Source organism: Ipomoea triloba, chromosome 4, assembly GCF_003576645.1.
Source record: "Ipomoea triloba cultivar NCNSP0323 chromosome 4, ASM357664v1".
NCBI lineage: Eukaryota > Viridiplantae > Streptophyta > Magnoliopsida > Solanales > Convolvulaceae > Ipomoea > Ipomoea triloba.
Genome location: NC_044919.1, coordinates 28,287,970 through 28,309,937, shown reverse-complemented (window position 1 = coordinate 28,309,937; position 21,968 = coordinate 28,287,970). Strand labels below are relative to the sequence as shown.

At 35.8% G+C, this 21,968-nt stretch overlaps 3 protein-coding genes and 1 long non-coding RNA gene across 4 annotated transcripts; 2 read left to right on the top strand and 2 right to left on the bottom strand.

Moving 5' to 3' along the window:
• Positions 1-2,097: 2,097 nt before the first annotated feature.
• LOC116015069 (ubiquitin-40S ribosomal protein S27a-like) lies at positions 2,098-2,875 on the top strand. The gene has a single exon (XM_031255072.1). The coding sequence runs from the start codon at positions 2,178-2,180 to the stop codon at positions 2,646-2,648; it is 471 nt and encodes a 156-aa protein (XP_031110932.1). The 5' UTR covers positions 2,098-2,177; the 3' UTR covers positions 2,649-2,875.
• A 1,606-nt stretch (positions 2,876-4,481) lies between these two features.
• LOC116017375 (short-chain dehydrogenase reductase 3b-like) lies at positions 4,482-5,789 on the bottom strand. The gene is made up of 2 exons (XM_031257954.1): positions 5,649-5,789; positions 4,482-5,509 (listed from the first exon to the last, which is right to left on the bottom strand). The coding sequence occupies exons 1-2, from the start codon at positions 5,675-5,677 to the stop codon at positions 4,690-4,692; spliced, it is 849 nt and encodes a 282-aa protein (XP_031113814.1). The 5' UTR covers positions 5,678-5,789; the 3' UTR covers positions 4,482-4,689.
• LOC116017376 lies at positions 5,381-5,987 on the top strand. The gene is made up of 2 exons (XR_004097885.1): positions 5,381-5,479; positions 5,778-5,987. It is a non-coding gene; the product is annotated as an uncharacterized LOC116017376 (long non-coding RNA).
• Positions 5,988-6,638: 651 nt separating this feature from the next.
• Positions 6,639-20,590, bottom strand: LOC116015604 (uncharacterized protein At3g06530). Its single transcript, XM_031255711.1, has 39 exons — positions 20,270-20,590; positions 19,574-19,787; positions 19,363-19,458; positions 19,144-19,261; positions 18,883-19,056; positions 18,350-18,520; positions 18,099-18,154; positions 17,899-17,988; positions 17,667-17,812; positions 17,359-17,441; positions 17,150-17,263; positions 16,570-16,644; positions 16,211-16,379; positions 15,973-16,112; positions 15,779-15,871; positions 15,480-15,660; positions 14,727-14,824; positions 14,463-14,615; positions 14,218-14,371; positions 13,924-14,057; positions 13,640-13,721; positions 13,397-13,559; positions 13,191-13,266; positions 12,902-13,075; positions 12,727-12,789; positions 12,510-12,614; positions 12,082-12,171; positions 11,490-11,701; positions 11,225-11,393; positions 10,923-11,105; positions 10,575-10,667; positions 10,427-10,494; positions 10,006-10,357; positions 9,627-9,839; positions 8,661-9,341; positions 8,176-8,579; positions 7,645-7,897; positions 7,284-7,454; positions 6,639-7,177 (listed from the first exon to the last, which is right to left on the bottom strand). The coding sequence occupies exons 1-39, from the start codon at positions 20,427-20,429 to the stop codon at positions 6,947-6,949; spliced, it is 6,402 nt and encodes a 2,133-aa protein (XP_031111571.1). The 5' UTR covers positions 20,430-20,590; the 3' UTR covers positions 6,639-6,946.
• Positions 20,591-21,968: the final 1,378 nt, after the last annotated feature.

Here is a 21,968-nt window from a genome sequence, read left to right as displayed (position 1 = left end):
TTAATCCCTTCATGAGACATGAAACCTTAACCTCGTACATTAATAAAAAAACTACTTCGCATGCTTGAAGCTTTATATATATATATATATAAATAAAAGCACAAGTTTTTGGTAATTAAACAAAATTTCGGTTTCCCGCCCAATGAAAACACAGTCGTTTTGGGAATTTTTTGGTGAATTCGAATTCATTAAACATATTTTGGATTCCAGATGTCTTGAAATCCGAAAGGTTGCTTTTGCTTACAGAATTATTTTTCAATATAACATTTAAAAAGATATTAAATACATGGGGAAATGCATAATGAATTTAAATTGAAGATGATTGTTGTCATCTTCAACACTAACATTTATTTTAAAATTAATGCACCTATAAACCTAGGACACTATAAATAAGTCTTCACAACGCTGTGGATGATAGACCTGGCAATTCGTGTATACAGGTTCGTTAACGGGTCGACACGAACACGACAAGGCTAAACACGGACACAACACGTTAAGGTTAACGGGTTCAAATTTTTAACACGAACACAATTTGTTAACGGGTTAAGCGGGTTGACACGATAGACACGTTTTGTTAACAAGTTTCGGTTCGTGTCAACACCACATGACACGAACCCATTTAAACCCTCTAAACCTACTAATATATATATTTTTTAAAAAAAACTAAAATTTAAAGTTAAGTTATATAAAAAAAGAAATAAAAACCTACAATTTAATCTATCAAACAAACTAAAAAAAATTCAATTTATAACATTCATACAATGATAAAATAACATCCAAAACTCATAATTAAAGAAGTTTATACTAGTATATATATATACACACAATTTGGCCGGGTAGATCCAATTTTTGCAAAATTGAATATATTTAAAATGTTTACTAAAATTGCTACCAACCACAAGATTTGACTTTTTTGGGGGTAATTATTAAACCTAATAATACTTGGTTGTAAAAATAATAAAAAGTAATAGTTTTGTTCCACTAGTGATGATAAAATAAGTAGAAAAAGAAGATAAAGTTGAGGCAGTGGAATAGATAATTCCGTTCTTTTCACTTTAATAATTTTTGGTTTGATAGCAACAGCAGAGTGAGTTCTTTCGGTATCTTTGGGCTGTAGAAGTTGCAAATCAAATCATAATGTTTTTTTTTTCCTTCTCAGGATCGGAACGGAAGAAATAGTAAATAAAGCTAAGCCTTAAAACTCTCCATTCAACAAGTCTACGGCAGAAATGAATCCACGTGTACAAAAGAGCAGTCGTAATAATTTGATTGGATGGTCATTCACCCATCCATCATTTTTTTTTTTTAAATTTAGATAATCCAACTTTGTCAAACTAATCTTAAATTCTATGACCTTACAACATAACTATTGTAAATGTAAATTACAAGTCGCGCATATTTGATATGTGACAATTTGTTTGGATATATAGGTCATGAGTGCATTATCATGTATGGATATTGCATATGTGTGTGCGTGTGTGTCTAAATGCAATATGGTTGAAGTGAGTGTCCTCCTATCTAATACGGAGTAGGTTGTTGAGTTATCGTGTGATTTATTCCTCTATTGTTCTATTCAGATTTGTATGAGAGTTGTGGGGCGAGGGAATTTTGCTTTTCGTGGAGGGAGTGGCTCAAGCAATCATTATTACATGGACCATGGTCCACACAACTGGGTGAACCATAAATAAAAAGTACGTTTTTAATATACTAAAAGTAAATTATTTGTGTATGTAAAATATATTATTTGAGTATTGAAAATATATTATTTTATATACTATCAAATAATGTATATTCGATATAAAAATAATGTATTTTTAATATATTACAAATGTATTTTATATTCATGGTTCACACAACTATGTCTAAGACTATGCCCAATAATTTGTCGTGGTGATTGGTGAAGTGAGATTGTATTGGGCGGGTGAAGTGCAAATATGTTCCAGCTTGGGCTTTTGACGGACCAATTTGGAGATAAAAAGAAATAGGCCGAAAATATGAATTGGAGAAATTGGAAGCCCAATATTATATATGGGCAGATTTTAGGCTAGCCCAAATCGCTAAGAAAAACCCTAACAAAGGGGTATTAAAACCTGATCTATCCATCCATCGCCATTAATCAATCCTTGAACAGGAACACAAGACAAGGAGGCGTCGCCGTCTCTTCCAGCAAGGCAAAGATGCAGATCTTCGTGAAAACCCTCACGGGGAAGACGATAACCCTGGAGGTGGAGTCCTCCGACACCATCGACAATGTGAAGGCGAAAATTCAAGACAAGGAGGGAATCCCACCCGACCAGCAGCGGCTCATCTTCGCCGGAAAGCAGCTGGAGGACGGCCGGACCTTGGCGGACTACAACATCCAGAAGGAGTCTACTCTCCACCTGGTGCTTCGCCTCCGTGGTGGCGCTAAGAAGAGGAAGAAGAAGACCTACACCAAGCCGAAGAAGATCAAGCACAAGCATAAGAAGGTGAAGCTGGCGGTGCTTCAGTTCTACAAGGTGGATGAGTCCGGGAAGGTGCAGAGGCTCAGGAAGGAGTGCCCTAATGCTGAGTGCGGCGCTGGCACCTTCATGGCCAACCACTTCGATCGTCACTACTGTGGTAAGTGCGGTCTCACATATGTTTACAATAAAGCTGGTTCCGATTGATCGCTCCTCCATCCATCTATGATCGATCAAAGTTTTGAGTATTGAATTTCGTTATATGTTGTATTTTAGCATTTGAAATATGGAGACTGAAGTTTTACTGGATAATGTCAATTATGTAAGGTGACTAAGGTCTAAGGTTTATTTTGGTTTATTGAACTGATATATTGCTCCATTATATACGAATGAATGAATGAATGAAATCTGGTGAGCATGGATTTATGATGGTCTATCAAATTTCACATGTATGTTATATTCCTTGCTTTTGGTGTAAAAATAGAAGAGTATGCAGGTATTTCCTCTCAGGCAACACATGAATTTGGTGGGGCTTGATAGATAGATAGATAGGTTGCAGAAATTTGGGAGACAATAACACCAAGTAGGTAGGTGATGGGAGGGATGGGCATATGTGTATGTATATATTAGCAGTTACCTAGTTTGTGATTTGGTTATTGTATGCATGCTGTGAATCATGGCAAGGATGATTCATAGATGTTTGTGTTTTCTAATGATCTTTGAGGGTAGTAGTAGTTGTCATGTATTAGTTATATATATAATCTTAAATTAAACTCAACTCGCCTCGCTGCAGTTAAAGTAAGCCCCAGCCACGAAGAGACTATGAGGTGTTCGGTAAATAGCCAATAGTTGTTAGTGGAGTGGGTTGATGTTTGCTAAATTAGCTAGCTTATAGCCTGTTGATGTTTGGTAAATTAGCTATAAGGAGGGTTGATGTTTGCTAAATTATCTAGCTTATAGCCTGTTGATGTTTGGTAAATTAGCTATAAGGAGGGTTGATGTTTGCTAAATTACCTAGCTTATAGCCTGTTGATGTTTGGTAAATTAGCTAGTTGATATTCGATTACATACAAAATGATTAGTCAGTAACTTGTTGAATTTTGCTATGTAATATGTTACCAAACACTGCTTATATCCCCCCATTGTTTTCTTTTTAACAGGGTGTAGGAAGGAATTAGAAGTGTTTGGTATCTAGGAATAGGGTAAAAGGGAATTGAAAAGGAATAGGGTAAAAGATTGAAAAGGAATAAGTGATATAATAATTGAAATGTCCTGTAAGTACTGGTTCTATTTTGGGGAAGTAGAACATTTAAGATAAGTGAATGAGAATAATGATGGGCAAAAATGTCTTCACAGTAATTTATTCTTTCAATTCAATGCTGAATTATAATTTATAGGGTGTTTGAATTTTAATCCAGTACAGAATTGCAATTCTCTCCAACTAACAATAATTTAGGATTTCAACGAATTCTAATTCGCAAGGAAATTACGTACAGCCTGTAAGATGTGATGGGGGTTTTGGTTGTATACTTGTATTGTTGAGAACTTGAGATAGTGGTGATGTCGAGAGGAATAGGAGAGGGGGCTTCTTCTGGGGTTATACTCCCTCTTTCATGCTTTCCTCCTGGGGGAGGGGCTTAATAATGATGTGAATGCGCTGCTCTGTGGATTTGGGAGTAATCAATCAATCACTGCGGTATTTGATTGATCGATTGATGTGAAAAAGGAGGCCAGGTCAAAAAATATGCATTTTAGAATTTAAGGCTCCCTCTGCAAAAACATGAACAAATTTCTTTTGGCAACCAGAAACTTCAGTAAGCCGAATGAAAAGGAAAAAGGGAAACCAGTCGGCATGAACTGAACAGTAAGCCGAATGATTCATGATAAAAGCCCTTTTGGATTGGAGCAGCCAGCAGTAGCAGCATCGGACTTTTGCGAAAAGCCGACAGAAAAACTCAACTCCAACCTAACCCCGATTGCACTGCTGCCTGCATGCCCCACTTCTCATTTCGATCTCCTTATTAATAAAATATCCGTTGCTTTGCATTCAAAAAATATATATATATATATAAAATGCATGAGATGAGATGCTAGCTGCTGATTACAAGGAAACGCACATGCAAGCTAAGCAATTCCATTCTGCGTGCGTTGACTTCAAAATAATTAATGCATGCAGATCAGATGGAGTACAGTACAGTACAGGTAAGGTAATTCAAACACGGACCGACGGAGCTAATTAAGTAATTAATTAATCAATGTAAATGGGCGGATGGGATGGGATGAGGTGGGCAGGGGTGTGGGTAACCACCGTATATCCGCCGTCAACCGCCAAGTTTTGTCCACTAATGTAAGCAGAGTCATCGGACGCAAGAAACAAAGCAACCTTAGCCACATGCGCAGGCTTGAGAACAATCCCCTTCAAGTTAGCCATGGCAGAGGTGTTCGCCTCCACTTCACTCGGCTCCAACCCATAAGCTTTACAAGCAAGCGGAGTGGCGACACCGAAAGGGGCAATAGAGTTAACCCTTATCCCGTGAGCTCCCAGCTCGCTGCAAACAGAACGCACTAAACCCACAATGGCGTGTTTTGAGGCCGTGTAAGCGTGAGGGCCGGAGCCTCCTAAGCACCCCGCCACGCTGCTGGTGCATATCACCGACCCGCGTGTTCTCCCAGCCACCATCGCCCGAGCCGCGTGCTTTATAGTCGCCGCCACGCCACGCACGTTGGTGGCTAAGGTGTCGTCCAAAGCTTGGAGGTCGAGCTCCATGATGCCGGCCATGGGCCCCATTATGGCGGCGTTGCTGAACAATATGTCCAGTCTTCCGTACCTACTCACCGCGTAACTCACCGTGTCTTCCACCTGCTTCTCGTCTCTCACGTCGCAGTGATGATAACAAACCGAAGCCTGAGTTTTGTTATTATTAATGGATTGGACGAGTCGATGTCCCAACTCATCTTGCACATCCGCGGCCACCACAAATGCACCCTGCTCTGCAAATACTCTCACCGCCTCCTCGCCAATGCCGCTGGCCGCACCGGTAATAAGTGCTACCTTACCCTCCAACCTCCTGCACCATGCATATATATATAATCACTACTTTACTTACGCCCGGCGGTTAGTTTTGAGTTGCAACTATATTACTATTATTATTCGAATAATAATAAAAGAGTATATATGCATGGAATAAATAATGGATCAGATTTCACCTAGATGTGGTGGTGGTGGTCGTCGACATAAGTTGTAGTTCGATCTGCTTAATTATATATGGCCGGAATCGATCGCCTTAATTAAGTAGTTGATGAAAATGGATGGATTGTTGATTTTGGTGGGTGCAGATGAGCTGAGATGAACTGAGGGAGGGTGCAGATGAGACGCCCGCAGTAGCCAAGTATTTATAGCTGTCAGTATATGCATGTATGCAGTAGCCACTAGTTTTTTCTTTTAATTTAGGGTGACCAAAAAAGAGTGGTATTTGACGCACAAGCATTAAACGCAACTCCCGCATGCATGCAGGGCTCGAGAAATGAAAATTGGCTTCCCTCACATTTTTTGTCGCAACCTTTATTACTACTCTCCAGCATCCACTTATTAGTTTACTCAACTCTTATTTACAAACAACCAACATTTGTGCTTTTAAAATTATTATACCATATACCATACACCAAGGTTTATATTGTATGGTTAACCATGATACAAAAATTCTATACATTCAGTTAATACACTACTAACACATAATATGATAACTACAGATACAGAATCTAAAAATTATTTTTGACGACCAATATCCAGTAGACTCTGGCCTATAGTATGTATAATTTGCCATGCTTTTACCACTAGGCCAGTTTTGTTTCCTTTTTAATTAGCATTTTTGCTTTTCCCTATCAAGCTTTTTGCAAAAGTAAAATTCAATAGTGCAATACAATCAATCACCAGTTAAAAAGTATTGAGCAACTTGCTATTACCTCACTTGAACAGGGGTTTTAGAGGACCTAGTACCTAGTTTAGTGTAATTAAGTTGATAAAGCTAGCTAATGTATCAAAAAATAAAAAAAAAGTAAAAGATGAAAGTTGGCTGGGTAGCTAGTATACTATAGTAGCTAGGAAGAATACTATTATTTTCAAAGTCAGCTCCTTAAAATGTGGGAGGGAGGGGCTCAGTCAGTCCACTATTATATAAAATATACAAATCAAAAATGTATTACTCTGAATTAAAGTGTGATTGCATTCAATGAATAGACATTTGACTCAGAATTCACCTACATTTTGTTCCCTCCATCAACATCTATGCTGTAAGGTTAATTAGTTTTTTTTTTAGAAACTAAAATACAAATTTTTAATGCAGGCAAGCACGCAAATTTATGCGGAAAGTGGGAAGCACATGCACATGCACATGTTTGTGCCATGCACTGCACTAACCCAAATTTAAACAAAATTTTTCAACTCAAAATTTATATAATATATTATACTGGAGTGAAGCCTATAATTGGTTATAGTGTACAACTTCTCACAAGTACTGCGCAAGGCTTTCTCCGCTCATTGATTCCAACTCTTTTAGAATCTCTTGTGCAAGGGATTTCACGGGTACCTCTACATCCTCCAGCAGCTCACCAAGGAATGGAATTGTTTCTGCCAAAAACTGTAAATATTCTTCTTTCAATTTCTCCACCACATACTTGACGATTCTCAACCCCAATATGCGGCTACGAATTCTTTCGCTTCGAGTTTGCATCAACACCTGAAATTACAAAATTAATTAAGATTTTTATGCCCCTAAAACCCATCATCAACTCTCCTATGCAATGCATTGCTTATCTGGGACGAGTAAGAGACCAACTACTAACCTCATGGTTCAATGGCTTCCACAGGAGGTCAGACCCAGCAGTGACAGCCATTTGACCAACACATGCAACCAACAAGTCATCGACTTCCTTCACGGATGGCACACTTGGATGCTGCTCTAACAAACTTGGTGGATCTACGTCTAGCTGCAACACAATAGGCTGCAATAGGACCTGAACATACACATGGGGCGTACATTAAACCAAAACGTTATTATTGCACATGCTCTCTGCCAACATAATTACAAACCTAAAACACCAGGCTGCAACAATATGCTTCGAGAGAATACACACAAAAAAAAAAACCCCTTCATCACAATATCCAAACATTGAGCATGCAGTAAATGGGGATCTAGTAACTTGCCTGAAAATTGGAAGAGTCAAGAAATTTCTGGTTTCCAGTGTCATAAAGAAAACATTTTTGCAGCGAAGACAAAATCAGTGCTCTTAAATGCCACATTTCAACAGATAAACCACATCCTGCATCCTTCTTGTTCACTTCTTGAAGTTTGGCCTTTTTCTTTTTTGGGGCAACAACAATTTTTCCATCTTCAGCATCAGTCAGGTGTCTTACACAGTCGTCAAGCAAATACTTGAAGTATGGAACAAACAATGACCTAGCAACATGTTTGAAAACAAGATTCCATCAAAATTTATTCAAACATTTAAATAGATGACCTAGTGAGAGCACGTGGCTAACTCATTGACCTAGGTCATGTGATTCAAGTGTTTCAGATAAGTAATAATTCCAAGAGAAGTTTCAAATTTCCTTTTTTGTTAGAAGAGAGGCAACCATGCACTAGGGGATGGTGCTGATTGTGTGTGGTCAATGGTAGCCATATCACTGTCTCTAATTCTTTATCCTTTAAACCAAAAAACCAACAAAGGGACTCACCGATGTCTTTCAGCCAACATGTTTACCAAGCCATAGAAAGAAATAGTGCGATCATTTGGCCTCCTTATTTCATTATCATCCACATTTGAGCCTGACCATTCAATACTCTTCATGAAAAGAGGCCTGAACATAGTTTCTGTCAGCTTCATCGTGAGAACCACCATTGTATTAATTACATTTTTCTCAACAAGCTCAATATTTTTAACAGAAGTCTTGCGCTGACGGCGAAGATCAAGAGCTTGCAAACACTTGTCAAAAATCTTTGCATGATTTTCACCAATAGATGGTCTGTCCATTGTAGTGACCAGGTCCCCAAGCATTTTGAAAGTAATAGATAAACTACAATCCCCATAACTAATAGCATTGGAGTAGATCTCCAACAAAGGTGGAAGGGAAAGGCGAACCTGACAAAAACATTGAGTAAATATAAAAAGATATTCAAGATATCAAGCCAATGTCAAATCAAATGCTTTGCAGACACTTACAGGGACTTTACTCGCTATGAGCCTTCGTATATCATCAGCTTTTGACTTCAACTTCTCTTCTGTTGTGGATGTATATTGCGGACATAATACAAGAAGTTTAAGAATATACCCCAGGTATGGACTCAAGAAACCACCTAGCTTATCTACAACTGCTTCTAAGGAAACAAGAATAGACATAAATAGAGAGCCACTTAGTTCTGATGATGCAATAGACCTGCTATCAGTTTCATCGGAAATTGATGTCAGAGAATTAGAGAAATCACGAGACTTCCGTATCAGGTTATCCATGATACATGGAAGCTCAGGTAGTGCCTTTGGGCCCAACACATTGACCAAGGCACCAGTTGTACGAAGGCAACCTGAAGAGACGGCAGAATTGTCTGCACAAATACTTTTACAAACAGATGCAAGGCACAAGTGGAAGACTGAATTATCTGAAGGGAATCTGATAGCTAAAACCTCAATTGTTGTAATTGCTGCCAGTTTCAACTGAGTGCTTGAGTCACTAGCAGGATCATCAATAAACTTCAATATTACTAAACACATCGTGTTAAAGACTTCCAAAGAATCCTCATCAAGGTGAGTCCATGAATTTCTTGAGGTTGAAGTTAGTTCTTTTTTCCCACGCTTGGCATCTATGACACCAGTGGCCTTCACAGTGTCACACAAAATCCCAAGAGCCTGCAATGCAATGAAATGTTTACATGCACATTTAGAAATTAAATACAAACATGAAGAAGATGAATTGCAGAGACAAGTAAAACGCAACTAATTAAATATCAAATGCTATTATATTCCCATTGAAAAAGCTCAACACTATATGTCATATTAATCAATAGTCATATGAACACAAGTCACTGGACTTGCATCAGAGAAAACAAAAATATATTTTTTTAAATGGAGTAGAATCTATAAATCTATAATAACAAAAAAAAAAAAAATGAAGGAATATCTGAACTCTTTTACCTTCTTTTTGACATTAATATCTGCATGTCCAAGTAATTGTATAACAATTTTGAAGTATATTGATGGTCTGAGGCACTTTGCAATTGCCTTTAAGACAGAGCGTATGCGCTCCTTCAGTTCCTTCCTGATTAGAGGAGCACTCATCTGCTTTCCATTGGATTCCACCAGTTGCAGATGAGAGACCATTTTTTCCAAAATTACTCCAATTGTTGGCTGCAAACAAAAAACATATAAGAATTGTCATTGAAGAATAAAGCACAAAATACTTTCAAAACACAGTAAAAAAATTTAAGATGAACCATTCAAAACAATATCACTAAAGAATTCTAGCAATGCACATATAATAATGCAATTAATTGAATTAACAATAGATGCAAACCTGAATGCTTTCTGAGACATCTCCAGAATCAAGCATAAAAGCAATTTCAGGATCTTGCAGCTTATTTGAAACAAAATGCTCCGCAACTACCAAGACCATAAACAATTCTTCACTTTCACAATCTATTCCTATTTTCTGAAGCAGAATGGCAATGGAGGGAAGCCATACTGTGCATGGATATTGCTCGGACAACAAAACAGCAAATGCATACTCCCATTCCATACTAATTGTAGAGGTTATATAACCCAAAGAAGGATTGGCATCACTAGTGCAAGACAAACTCTTTCTTGAGATGACAGAACAGAAGAGGAGGAAGAAAAGTGATCCCAAACTAGTATTCTCGCCTAAGTTCCTGTGTAAGAAGATTGTTAGCAGAAGCTAATGGCAGAGAATCAAAATTCAAAACAAAATGAGATCATACTTCAAAAGGTGCGTAATAATTGAAAGCCTCCGATGTTCAGACACTTCGGGCAGAAAATCCACAAAGATCTGGAAAGGTAAGAGGTTAATGTATCAGTACCTAAACTATTGAAAGTTTATTGGGGGGGATATTCCAAGTACCACAATACCTTTAGCAATGCATCCATACTGTATTTAGACAACCAACATGGCACAATAGCAGAAATGAGGTTTTCAAAGACACGTTGAGAATAACTGTCCCACTGAAAGAAGAAAAACCATCAGCTTTGTAAAACTTCTCCCACTATTTAATAAATACAATAGTAACATATAGAACATAATATCTTGAATAAAGATTACCAAAACATAATTGAATCAACATTTCAAATGTTATGTTAGGGTAGTACAATTCATGAACTGTGAGTGTGTAGCATGGGAAAAAAAAAACTGTAGAAAATCACTTTGAAAAACAAAAGGACAAAAGAAAATGAAGCTCAAAACTTGGTTCAAAGATAAACCTGTGTAACTGCAGTTTCCCCCACGATAATCCGAATATCTGAAATGTTTCCCAAAACTCTGTTGGGCATGACCTTTAAAATAGTCGATAACAATGACAAAACATGATTGCGGGTCAAAGCATCACTTGCAAGACGGGCACATCTGATTAGCAATTCCAACTTAAATTCTACACCATCGTCATCCTGTTAAAGTCAATATTAACCACTGATAAGGAAACCCCAAGAAAGAAAAGAAAGAATTTGCGGCAATATCTAGAAAACCATCTCGAAGCACAACAGGAAAGGAAGGGAACTGGCAGAACCTTGAATGTGATTGAAGTAGCAATATCTTCTAACAGTAGGAGTGCTGTTTGTTGAATGTGAATTACAGTACTAGAAGTAGTCTGAGAAGAAGATCTTAGCAAAAGTGTCCAATCATTGTCCATAAAGATCTTATGAAGAAGCTTGAACAACGGACCCACAAGAGATATTCTACACAAGGAATATTGGTTACAGTGAGCATACATTACAAATTGCAGCTCAGATATAACTGAATATAGAAATAAATAAAGTGAGGTCAATGCCAACCTGTTCTTCATATTTTTCTTCAACAGTAAAACATCTAGTAGAGAGCTAGTAAAAGCACATGGATCCTCTAATTTAAGATTCGAATCATCACAAGCATCAAAATCTTGATGGATTGCTTCCTTTCTTTTTCTCTTTGCATGTGCAGAGCATATACTGTTAATGTTCTGGTTTGATATCAAATCAAGCATGCTGGAAACAATGGAGCAACTAATCTGAAAGAATCAATAAATCAGTAGTGAGGTTTAGCCAAAGAGAAATCAATGTTTAAGAAACCTACATTACAGATGAAATAAATACTCCAAGCTTATTCCCGGAAAGAAGAAAAGAATCCTCAGATTGATTAAAATTTTGCTTCATGAGATTATAACTAGGGAAGTCAAAATTCTGGTTAGAAAATGGAAACTGCTAAGAAATTACAGCTAGGATGAAAACCCAACATATATATTTAGATAAAGGATCAAAAGATAGGCAATTGATAGCATAACTATACTCCAAAAAAAAAAAAAAGATAGGTTATGGCAAAGGGAAGAACATCCAGATGAATCTAGTTGGATGTTTATAGGAGGAGAGGATGGAGAGAGAGAGAACAAACATTAATCCGCAGCAAAGCCCCTTTACTAGCATTTTGTATTTCACTATTGGCACTCCGGAACAGACACACAAGGTCTCGAAAGAGTTGCTTCTGCAAAAACAACAAACTGAATCACACAACTTTCCAAAGAACAAATATCAAAAAACTACTTTGTAAATTGGCAATTCATAACTCTTGAATGAATAGAGTATTAGAATAGACGTTATGAACCTAAATGAAAAAAAAAAGGTCAAAAATTACAATGGAAATTGGTAAATAAATAAAAACAATTTTTAAAAAGTTCTTGCAACACAAAGAATTCCGGAAGTCTGGAGAATACTGGCACCCCAGTAAACAATTTATCAATTCCAACATCCAACAATACATAGACACAATAACACTTAAGGACAAGGGTAATCAGGAACAATTATTCAGATTCTAGACAGAACCTGAGTTGTGGTATCTAAAACTCCATAATGTGAATTGGTAAGATTCCTCAGAGCAGTTATACAGGGCTCTACAATAGCAGGGTCTTCAGATGGCACAGCGCTGAACTGCAAGCATGGCAATGACAACAGGTTATATGACGTGGAAGTTCAAAAAATATTTGAGACAATAGCAAACACATAAGATAGGGAAATGTATACAGAGACAAAGGCAACAAACCTGCAAAGCCTTCAATATCAGGTCTTTAAAGTCATCCGCGGAAGTAGAAGGGGTAGCACAGATCTGAAAGATTGAAAAAAAAAAAAAAAAAAAAAAAAACTCACTCAAATTTTATTGTTAGGTTTCAAAGGAAATTTGTATCAACCATAAAAGATTGGTTTATATTTGAACTTACATCCAACAGAAGGCAAAGAACGTTAACTTCAACCTTTGACAATTTAGGGTATGACTTGTCATACCCAAGAAGATATTGGTGGCGCATTTCCAGAAGATCACGAAGAAATGACTTAACACTAGCAATACGCATTACCCTACTTCCCAAGCCTTTAAGCAATAACAGAATTCTTAGCTGCCACAATAAATTCAATAACATTCAAATCAATTTCCGAGTACCATATTAAGATTCCATACCCAGTTTAATACAGTGCTTTCGCATATCAAACAACCAAATCATAGAGACTAACCTTCGCATAGGCAGAAAGTCCTAGAGCAGATAGTAAAATGAAAGCTAAAATATTATGTTTTGTGGTCTGATCAAATCTGAAAAATTATGTAAACAAGCCTTGTAATTAGAAATAATTCAGTTTCTTCAGATTATATTTGAAGTAATAATGGCAACACCATTCATATTTCAGAGTGTAAGCACAAAACCCATAAATGGTAAAGTAACCTCTTTCCAATGTCCTGTTTTACTAAAAGGCTCTGGCTGGAGGAGCTTAGCAGGGATGTAAAGAAGGATGGGAGAACATTCTTGTCTGAGACTATTAGCTTCTTCTGCTGAACCATTAAGGCCAACAATTCTCCAAGGAAATTAACCCAGTCAGTATGAAGGCCTGTCAGCTTTTGGGGTTAGAAGAGTTCTACATGTTCGTAAGCAAATAAAATGAAGAATCACTAGAAGAAAGTGTAACACCATTTCTATATCGGGAGAAATTAACATGTGACCACATAGTGAGAAGCTCTTCAATACAGCTCATGGCTGCCATCCGCACATCCTAGCCATAGAAGATAAAAAAAAAACATTAGAATAGACTAGTCCAGATTTATTGTTCTGAAGATTAATTTAAAACATCAAAATACTTTAGATAAATTTTTGGAAACTGCCCCCATTACTTCAAAAACTCCACACTGAATACTAATATACCTGCACAAGTACAGTCAGAACTGAAAAAAGGGAATAAATATATGAAATTAAACCTGATTATCACTTGATAATGGAACAAGAAGTGAAGGAAATTCAGCACATAGTTGAAACTTAAGGCTGTCATCCATTTGCGCACAAAGATATGAAAAAGAATGAAGACTCCCAATTTGGACAGCAGATGAATGTCCTGACAAAAGGACAACTAAATATGTTAGTGTTCTTTTGAAAACAACCATCTCTTTTTATTTTTTGTTACAGCTAAAAAGAGCCAGATCGTTATAAAGAAACTATAAGCTTTATGAGAAACAGGATAATGAATAAGGATTAGAGAAAGCTGAGAGTAAGACCTTCTTCTGTAAAGAGTTTTGAAAGATAGTGAGATGGAGGGATCTTGCACTTCGTAACAATGTAATCACAGTGTTTCTTGAAATTATATTTTGATTGGGACATGAAAAAGACAAGTAGATCCTGAAGAGAGGATACCCACTTCCCACTCTTGTCCTGCAAACAGAAGATAAGATCACATAGAGTAGGTCATAATAAAAACAAACAAATACCTAACAAGGAAAGAGAAAAGGAAAATTTCACCAACCAAAGATACATCTTCCGGTGCTTTTAAAATAAAAGCCTCGAGTAACCTCCAAAACAAACAGATAAGCATGTCAGCATTCAATTCTTTTATCTTAGTTCCATTCATGCATTCCAAGAACCCTTTGTGGTCTCCATCCAACATGCCCAAGTTAAACTGTAGATCACATAAGATTGGGAACCAGCAGATTTAGTCAAACAGTTAAGAAAAGTAGTAGAAAACCCTAAATATGATGGGTAACAGTGTCAAAAAAGAACTTTGTTTTACCCGGCTTGCAGATAAAACATCCTCTGAAGACATCAATAGTTCCCACTGAGTTTTTAGTATTGGAAAGAAAGTGCTGAACAATGTTAAAAATTGATCCCCTGAAATAAATAAAATGAAAAGAAGCTGAAAAAAATACAACTATGGAATATAAATATAAAATCAGGCCACACCAAACTAAAGATATAAGATACAATCCATACCGAGAAAGAAAAAAAAGGAAAAAAAAAAAAAACACTAAAAACAAAGAGAAAGAACACGGACTTACAGATAAGGCTCGAGTTCATAAGTTAGCTAAAAATTAGAAAGGAAGAATGACTAGTTTTGTTTTTCTTAACTACCTAAATATCATTGAAGTGTGACCCTTATCTAGGTCAAGGACCAAGCTAGCCTGAGTCTGTTCTAAACAGAGTAATACATGTATAAATAAAGGCACCTTAACTAAAGCACAAGCCACAAGGCACCACAATATGCATACTGCTAAAAGACAATACTAGTTACCCAGTCTTTCTGATAAAAGGATTTTTAGGAAACACCGAAACAAAAACAAATGAATATTCAGAGTCCATCCCCAGAAAATATACAAGACAAACATTAATGAAACTTCCATTTTCATGTGTAAACAAGGACTAACATAACCATATGAAATGCATATTATTATTTTTAGACAGGCAAACTATGAAACCATTGGATTTGTCCACCATCAAAGATAAAAATGAAATACAGACAGTAAAAAATAAATTGATGTGCAAGTACCTATTTCTGGCAACACAAGTAATTCTGATAAAACCAAAAAGAACAATGTCTTTGACAGCTCTGACGCATTGCAGCATTCAACCAGCCAAGGCAGATAATCTCCAATATGCATAAGGAATGTTCTTGCCAATATGCGGATATTTTCTGCATTTACTGAGGATATGCATCCAACATCCCATTTCTACATTTATTTTAGGTAAAAAATCATTATCTAAAGGCAAAACAGAAAATAGACTTTCTTGAATACACACACACACACAAACACATTTGAAAGAGATAGTGTTTCAACAAATCATCACCTTATTCTGCTCTGACAAAGAGACAAGATTGGTATACAAAGGCCACTTTATTTCCTTGGCTATTCTCAAGGCCTTAACATTTAATTCATGTGTCTGCATTAGGGGAAAAAATAAAATATAAAAACCAAGCTACAAGACAAAGATCTTCTTTCAATGTTCACTAGTTAGTAGTAAAAGATGATTTTAGAATAAACCTTTGGAACAATCAAGATCAAGGGGAAAAGTAGTGTTGCAAACTTTTTGGAAAATGAGCCAATTTCCTGGCAACTTATCACAGCATGCTGAAGGCAAGACACAGCAACATCAACTGCTAGAGAAGATTTGTGCTCTGGACCTATATGTCAATATGAACATTAACAAAGAGCATATATCTGTGAAAATGTTTGCAATGAGAACACAATGGCTCACACATTCAGGCAAAATCAAACTCACTAGATGCTAAAAGCCCAATGCATCTCCAAAGCACATTCTGGACTGCATCAAGAAGAAATGAAGGATTTACTATTTCAGACAGTGCCTCTACATTTAAAACTGCCTTAACAACACTTAGGTCATCATCGTAAAGCCTCCGTGATATTGCATCTTGAATAGTATCAAACCTCTAGATGACAGGAGAAAAAACAATTTAGCAACAGATTCACATATACAGTGAATCTCAACTCAAAATGCAAATAGACTACAAATAAGACAGAACCAGAGGTGTGTACTCATGAAGAATACGTGGGAACTGTAATTAAACAAACTCCAACTTTGCACCAAAAATGAGGATGGAGAGGAAAAGAACACATTACCGGAGAACCAACAGCCTTGTCATTTAGCAAACTGGGCACATCCAGACCCAAAATGGTGGAATGCCGAATCTCTGCCTGTTGACAATAAAATGTAAAATTAAAAGTAGATCCAATCCAATAATAGGTGGATTTGTATCCCAGGAGGTATAGGTTCCTGTATTTTGATATAAATACTGATATTCTATTATATTATAAGAGGGAAAGAAGTTTTAGAATGCCCAGCCAAAACATGTATGTCAGTATGTGCAACCATATGATGCTAGAGACACTTCTATTCCGCCAGAATTATCTTTCCTGGTCACTTTATTGGTAAACAGGCAGTCTATGCTAAGAAATGGAACTTGTGTGACATCCTCAGTGCAAAAATCATTGACGGATTAACCCAGTCTATCACTATCATTGTTGATCCGTCAATTAGTTTATTCTTCACCCTTTATTTCAATAAATCAAGTTGTACCAGCCCAATGCATCATTAGGAAGGAATTCAAAACAAGAGATGACGTTGGTCATACTTCCCATTCATTCTAAGTGGTTCCTAGAAATACGAATATATATTTTAAGAAGAGAGAAATATTATTACCTTTGGATGTTCCAAGGAAAACCAAACTTTTGAATCAATTAATGTATGTGAAAACTCCATATTCTCATCGAACATCTGGCTTAGTGTTTCATGACAGGACGCCTCTTTCTTGGTCTGCAATTTGGCATTAATTTACAGGAGGAATCCAAGGAATAGAAAACAACAGAGAGATGTGGGATAGAAAGGGGCACAATCAAAACCAATTAAACCTGTAGGAATCTGTGAACTGCTTTTTGCAACTCAGATGGATACTTCTTATATAATGATACCAACATCTGCCTGGTAAGGTTTCCTGACATCATTTTTATAAGAAAACAGCAAGAGTACACAGCAGTTAGAGGAAGAGTAGAATTGAAATATCTGATCTTAAATAATAATTAATATACTTGGAAAGTTGTTTGAATTTGTAGAATGTAGCCAATTCATGTTCGAAGGATCATTAACAAATACTCCATATATGTTGATGCAAATTAGAAAATTTTACAATAAAGAATTCCAATCTCAGAAAAGTGCAAACCTGTGTTGGAGGCAGTTAAATCACTGTTTTTAAATGTCCTCAAATGCGTATTTAGCAGCTTTGAGACTATGCGATCAAGTAAGCTTTTCACAGGAACAGTCTCAATTATGGCTAATAAAGTCTGATGGAATGCATCATCAGAAGAACTGGAAGATAATATGGGTTAGTTAGACCAAAGCAAACAGAAACACATTACAGTAGTGTAAAATCATTAATTGGCTAAATTTTCAACCTGTACTCAAGAAGGGAGTCCAAGAGCACGCCCAAGAATTTGTCAATGTTGAACTCTTCTGTCAGCCCACTGAGAAATTCCGATATATCCCTTCAAATCAAAACCAGACGCAATATGGATGAGTTAGATATGAAGAAAATCAACAGAAAGAGAGCTATCAATTTGGTAGGTTCTATAAGTACAAGTCTAGTAAATACTACCTGATCTCGTTTAGAATACCCATGCTCTTCTTTGGAATTATTTCAACAGACTGCAACTGGAACAGGAAAGTTCAAACAAAAGTAAGATGACTTAAATTTCAAGTTTCAGTCAATACAACAGATTTGAGATATATACCAAAAGAGATAAGCCAGCTCTAGACCACAGAATAAGATATAGAAGAGCCTAGGACTTGTTAGAAGGCAATATTGCATCACAAGTAACATCCATGCAACAAATATTCTAATAATACCTGGACAAGGTTAACTAAGGCCATAAAAGACATGCGAAACGACCGTAAGTCAGTTGAATCCTTTGCATCACTGCAAGCCACATCTACTAGGGAGCGAATCAAGCTTCTGACAGCATTAGGGGACAGGGCCACCTTATAAGCTAGCAAGCTGACAATCATCAAGGCACCAGCCTAAGCAATAATCAGGTCAGAAAGTAATTAGACGTGATGTTGAATCCACGAGAATGTTAAATACACAAAGACAATAGGTTCACCTTAAACAAAAGAAAATTTCCTGTAGAAACATGGAAATACACCCATGAACATTGCAACCAGGCATGTGCAAACAACATATCCAACCCATACAAGATACAAATTAAACTATCCAGCATTTATCAACATCTATAACTCCTTAGAAACAAGAGGGTATAGGGGGAAAAAAAAAACAAAAACAAAAAAACAAAACAAAAAAATACACAATAGATACTTAGCACAGGTCAAGAACAAGGGACATAGAGGCTAATTGTTTTAGTGATTTAAACTTGATAACAAACCTTTTGATCACGTCCTCCTTTACCATGAGGTTGAAGTCCAGAAGCAACATATGGTAGAACTCTCTTTACCACATCATTGTCTATGGTCATTAGCGAGCCCAACACCTCAACAACCACTGCTGTACAAAAGCCAATTACAGGTCTAGATGGCTGAATCTTCTTTGCTCTTGTTGCCTAATAATGCAAATCTTTCAAATTCATGACAAATAGCAAACTGACAAGCTGACAAGTGATCAGATAATGAGCATCACTGGTACTTACATAGTCGCACAAAACATCTAAAATCCCCAAGTCACGGACACATTGTTGCACAATAGCCTTCCTGGAAGGTGGTGCACAAGTGATCTTAACATCATCAAGAAATTTCCATTTAGTGTTTCTGCAACAAGAGTAATAGACAAAGTTTACTGTCATGCATGCAAAAGCATAAACAGAACTGCCAAATAACATGCATTAGAATGTAAAGTAAATTTGCTTTACCCTGTTTCTATTAATTTCACAATGTCAACAAATGCATGGGTATCATGGTAAGGCAAGGCACATAAAATTAACTCCTCCTTATTATAGACATGAATCCTGTAATTTCACAATTAAAGTAAATTAGGTCACAAAAAGGAACTAGCCAATAAAATACAATCAAATATGAATCTTATGATTATTTTTTTGTAAACAACAAAAACTAAAAAATTACTTGTATCTTCGAATCAAATACTCTAGTGTCAGCATGGCCGAACGCAATTCAAGATATCCAGACAATAACCACAAATATGAATTGATGGATGCGTTGATTCTGTTGTTTTCCTCAATGCCCATCAACTCTCTATCCAAATCTCTACTCTTGTGACTAAATAAGTCATTTTTGTAATTCCGGAACCTTTCGTCAGTGTTTATTAGGGAATCCAGACCTGAATTGTAAATAATAAATGTCATCAAATTCATAATTTAGGGGGCAGGGACCAAACCACCAAAAGAATGGCAATAGACAAATGTTTTTTCTTTCAACTCATTATTTAATAGACAAAGGTTTACAATAAAGCTTTTTACTTTCAACTCATTATTTAAAGATTTCTTCTTTAGACTTTCAGTAATTTATCTTAAAGGATGAAGCAAATTAGTTAAAAACAAAAAACAAAAAAAAAATTAAAAAAAAAAAGAAGAAAGAAACAAAAACAATATATATACCCAAGAACAATAATTGTAAAAGTATAACGAGCACGGAGAAATTGCACTGCTAAAATTGAGGCAATCCCCGAAAAGCTGCATCCTGAATGCAACTTTCTGCTATTAGAGTATGAAATTCTAGTTATTAAGCAAAACTTAGTTTTTAACTACAATTTGAATTGGAGTTGTGTATTTTCTCCTTATTCATTGCAAAAGTGAGATAAACCTGAGAGAGCGATGCTATGAATGGTGTTTATGTCGTAGTCAGCAGCTTTTTCTGGGCTGAATAGGACTGAGGGCCGTGTGAAGGGTTGTTTCTGCGGCGCTGAATCCGATAGCACTTTAGACTTGATTGCCTGAAGCTGTGAAACGATTGAGGTTGCCATTGTTTCTCTGGTTTCAAAACGACAGAAGAACACAGTTTCCTCCTTTGGTTGTTTCTTGGCCAGACGCAGTGGAGTTTTGTTTATAAAAGGACCTTTCCTGCCCTGTGGATGTTAACCCTGTTTCCGACGGGTTTAGGGTTTTAGGTTTGAGTGGTGTGCTATTGAGGTGGTCAAAAACAATTTTCATTTAGAACCCTACTTTGTACTTAGGGCTTGCGAAAAATATTTAAGAATGTGAATTTTTAATTTCATGAAAAAAAATTGAAAATATTGATTCCATATGAAAAAGGAATTATTGAAAATATTAATTTTATTATTTAATTATATTTGAAATTATAACAAATAATGAATATTTTTAATAAAAATGAATATCTTTAATAAAAAATTGTAATCGTCAATAGTACTCAAAAAAATGAATATTTTTAATAAAAATTAATATATCTAACTAGTTATAATGCGTGAATTGTGCAATTCAATTAATGTTCAGCATAGAAATTAAAATAAATAAATACTTATTATAATTTTTAAATACCAATATTAATTAATATAAAATAAAAATAATTAATTTTAGGGTGTGTTTGGTTCGCACATGAGAATCGGAATCGGTATGGGTATCAAATACTTTGTAAGGGTAATGGGTTTTGGTGAAAGTATTTCGCATGTTTGGTAATAGGGTGGAATGATAATGATTATTAATAGTCAGGGAAGAATGGAATAAGAGAAATGAAACCCTTATTTCATTAGGGTATGAGTTTTCCAATTAATGGGGTATTCCAAACCCATAGTAGTATCCTACAAACCTATAAATCAAACAATAACAATCACTTTGATACTCATACCTTATGCCTAAACCCACCAACCAAACACACCCTTAATATAATCAAAAAGAGTATTTTTCAATTTGTAATAAAAGTGATAGTAAATATGAGTATTGATGTATATAATTATAATCAATAAAAAAATGTAATAACCAATTTCATATTAAAATAAGTTACGTATTTCTAATATGATATTGATAAGTCAGTAAAAGTTTAACTTATTTTTTTAAGAGTGACACGATTAAAGACTTTTATGATCATTTTTGTACTATGATCATAAGTTTTTATTGTGTTTATGATTGATATTGTCGTTATTATGTGAATTATTCATCTTTTAAGTGTTAAACTCTTATGGAATAACTAGTTTATACGCGCATTGCACGAATGGGTTAATGCCCAATGTTTATATTTAAATAAATATTTGAAAGTATATCAATGCAAGATTATATAGGAGAAGTTTATACATGGGTAATTGAATGTCGAATTTTTTTATTTAAATATCTAACTCAAAGTATATGAGTCCAAGATAATATAGAAAATTCATTATAATTATTACTAAAATAAATGTTTGCAACCTTGTAAAATCGATAGTCTAAAAATGATAGTCTAAATAAATACTACTTTTAATTTGAATTTCTCTAAGTGTTCTTAATTCTATTTTGAGTAACATTGTCATTGTCTTCATCTTTACTATTTGTTCTCTTCCTTTTTGTTGGTAGTG

Bases quoted from the DNA above. Each gene is read 5' to 3' on its own strand.
- LOC116015069 (XM_031255072.1), top strand. From the start codon at position 2,178: ATGCAGATCTTCGTGAAAACCCTCACGGGGAAGACGATAACCCTGGAG.
- LOC116017375 (XM_031257954.1), bottom strand. From the start codon at position 5,677: ATGTCGACGACCACCACCACCACATCTAG. The intron at 5,510-5,648 runs GTGAAATCTGAT...TGCATGGTGCAG, and splicing joins ACCACCACCACCACATCTAG to GAGGTTGGAGGGTAAGGTAG.
- LOC116015604 (XM_031255711.1), bottom strand. From the start codon at position 20,429: ATGGCAACCTCAATCGTTTCACAGCTTCAGGCAATCAAGTCTAAAGTG. The intron at 18,155-18,349 runs GTATTATTAGAA...TTCCTGTTCCAG, and splicing joins CCTTAGTTAACCTTGTCCAG to TTGCAGTCTGTTGAAATAAT. The intron at 13,076-13,190 runs GTTAGTCTCTAT...TTATTGTGGCAG, and splicing joins GACTTTCTGCCTATGCGAAG to CTAAGAATTCTGTTATTGCT.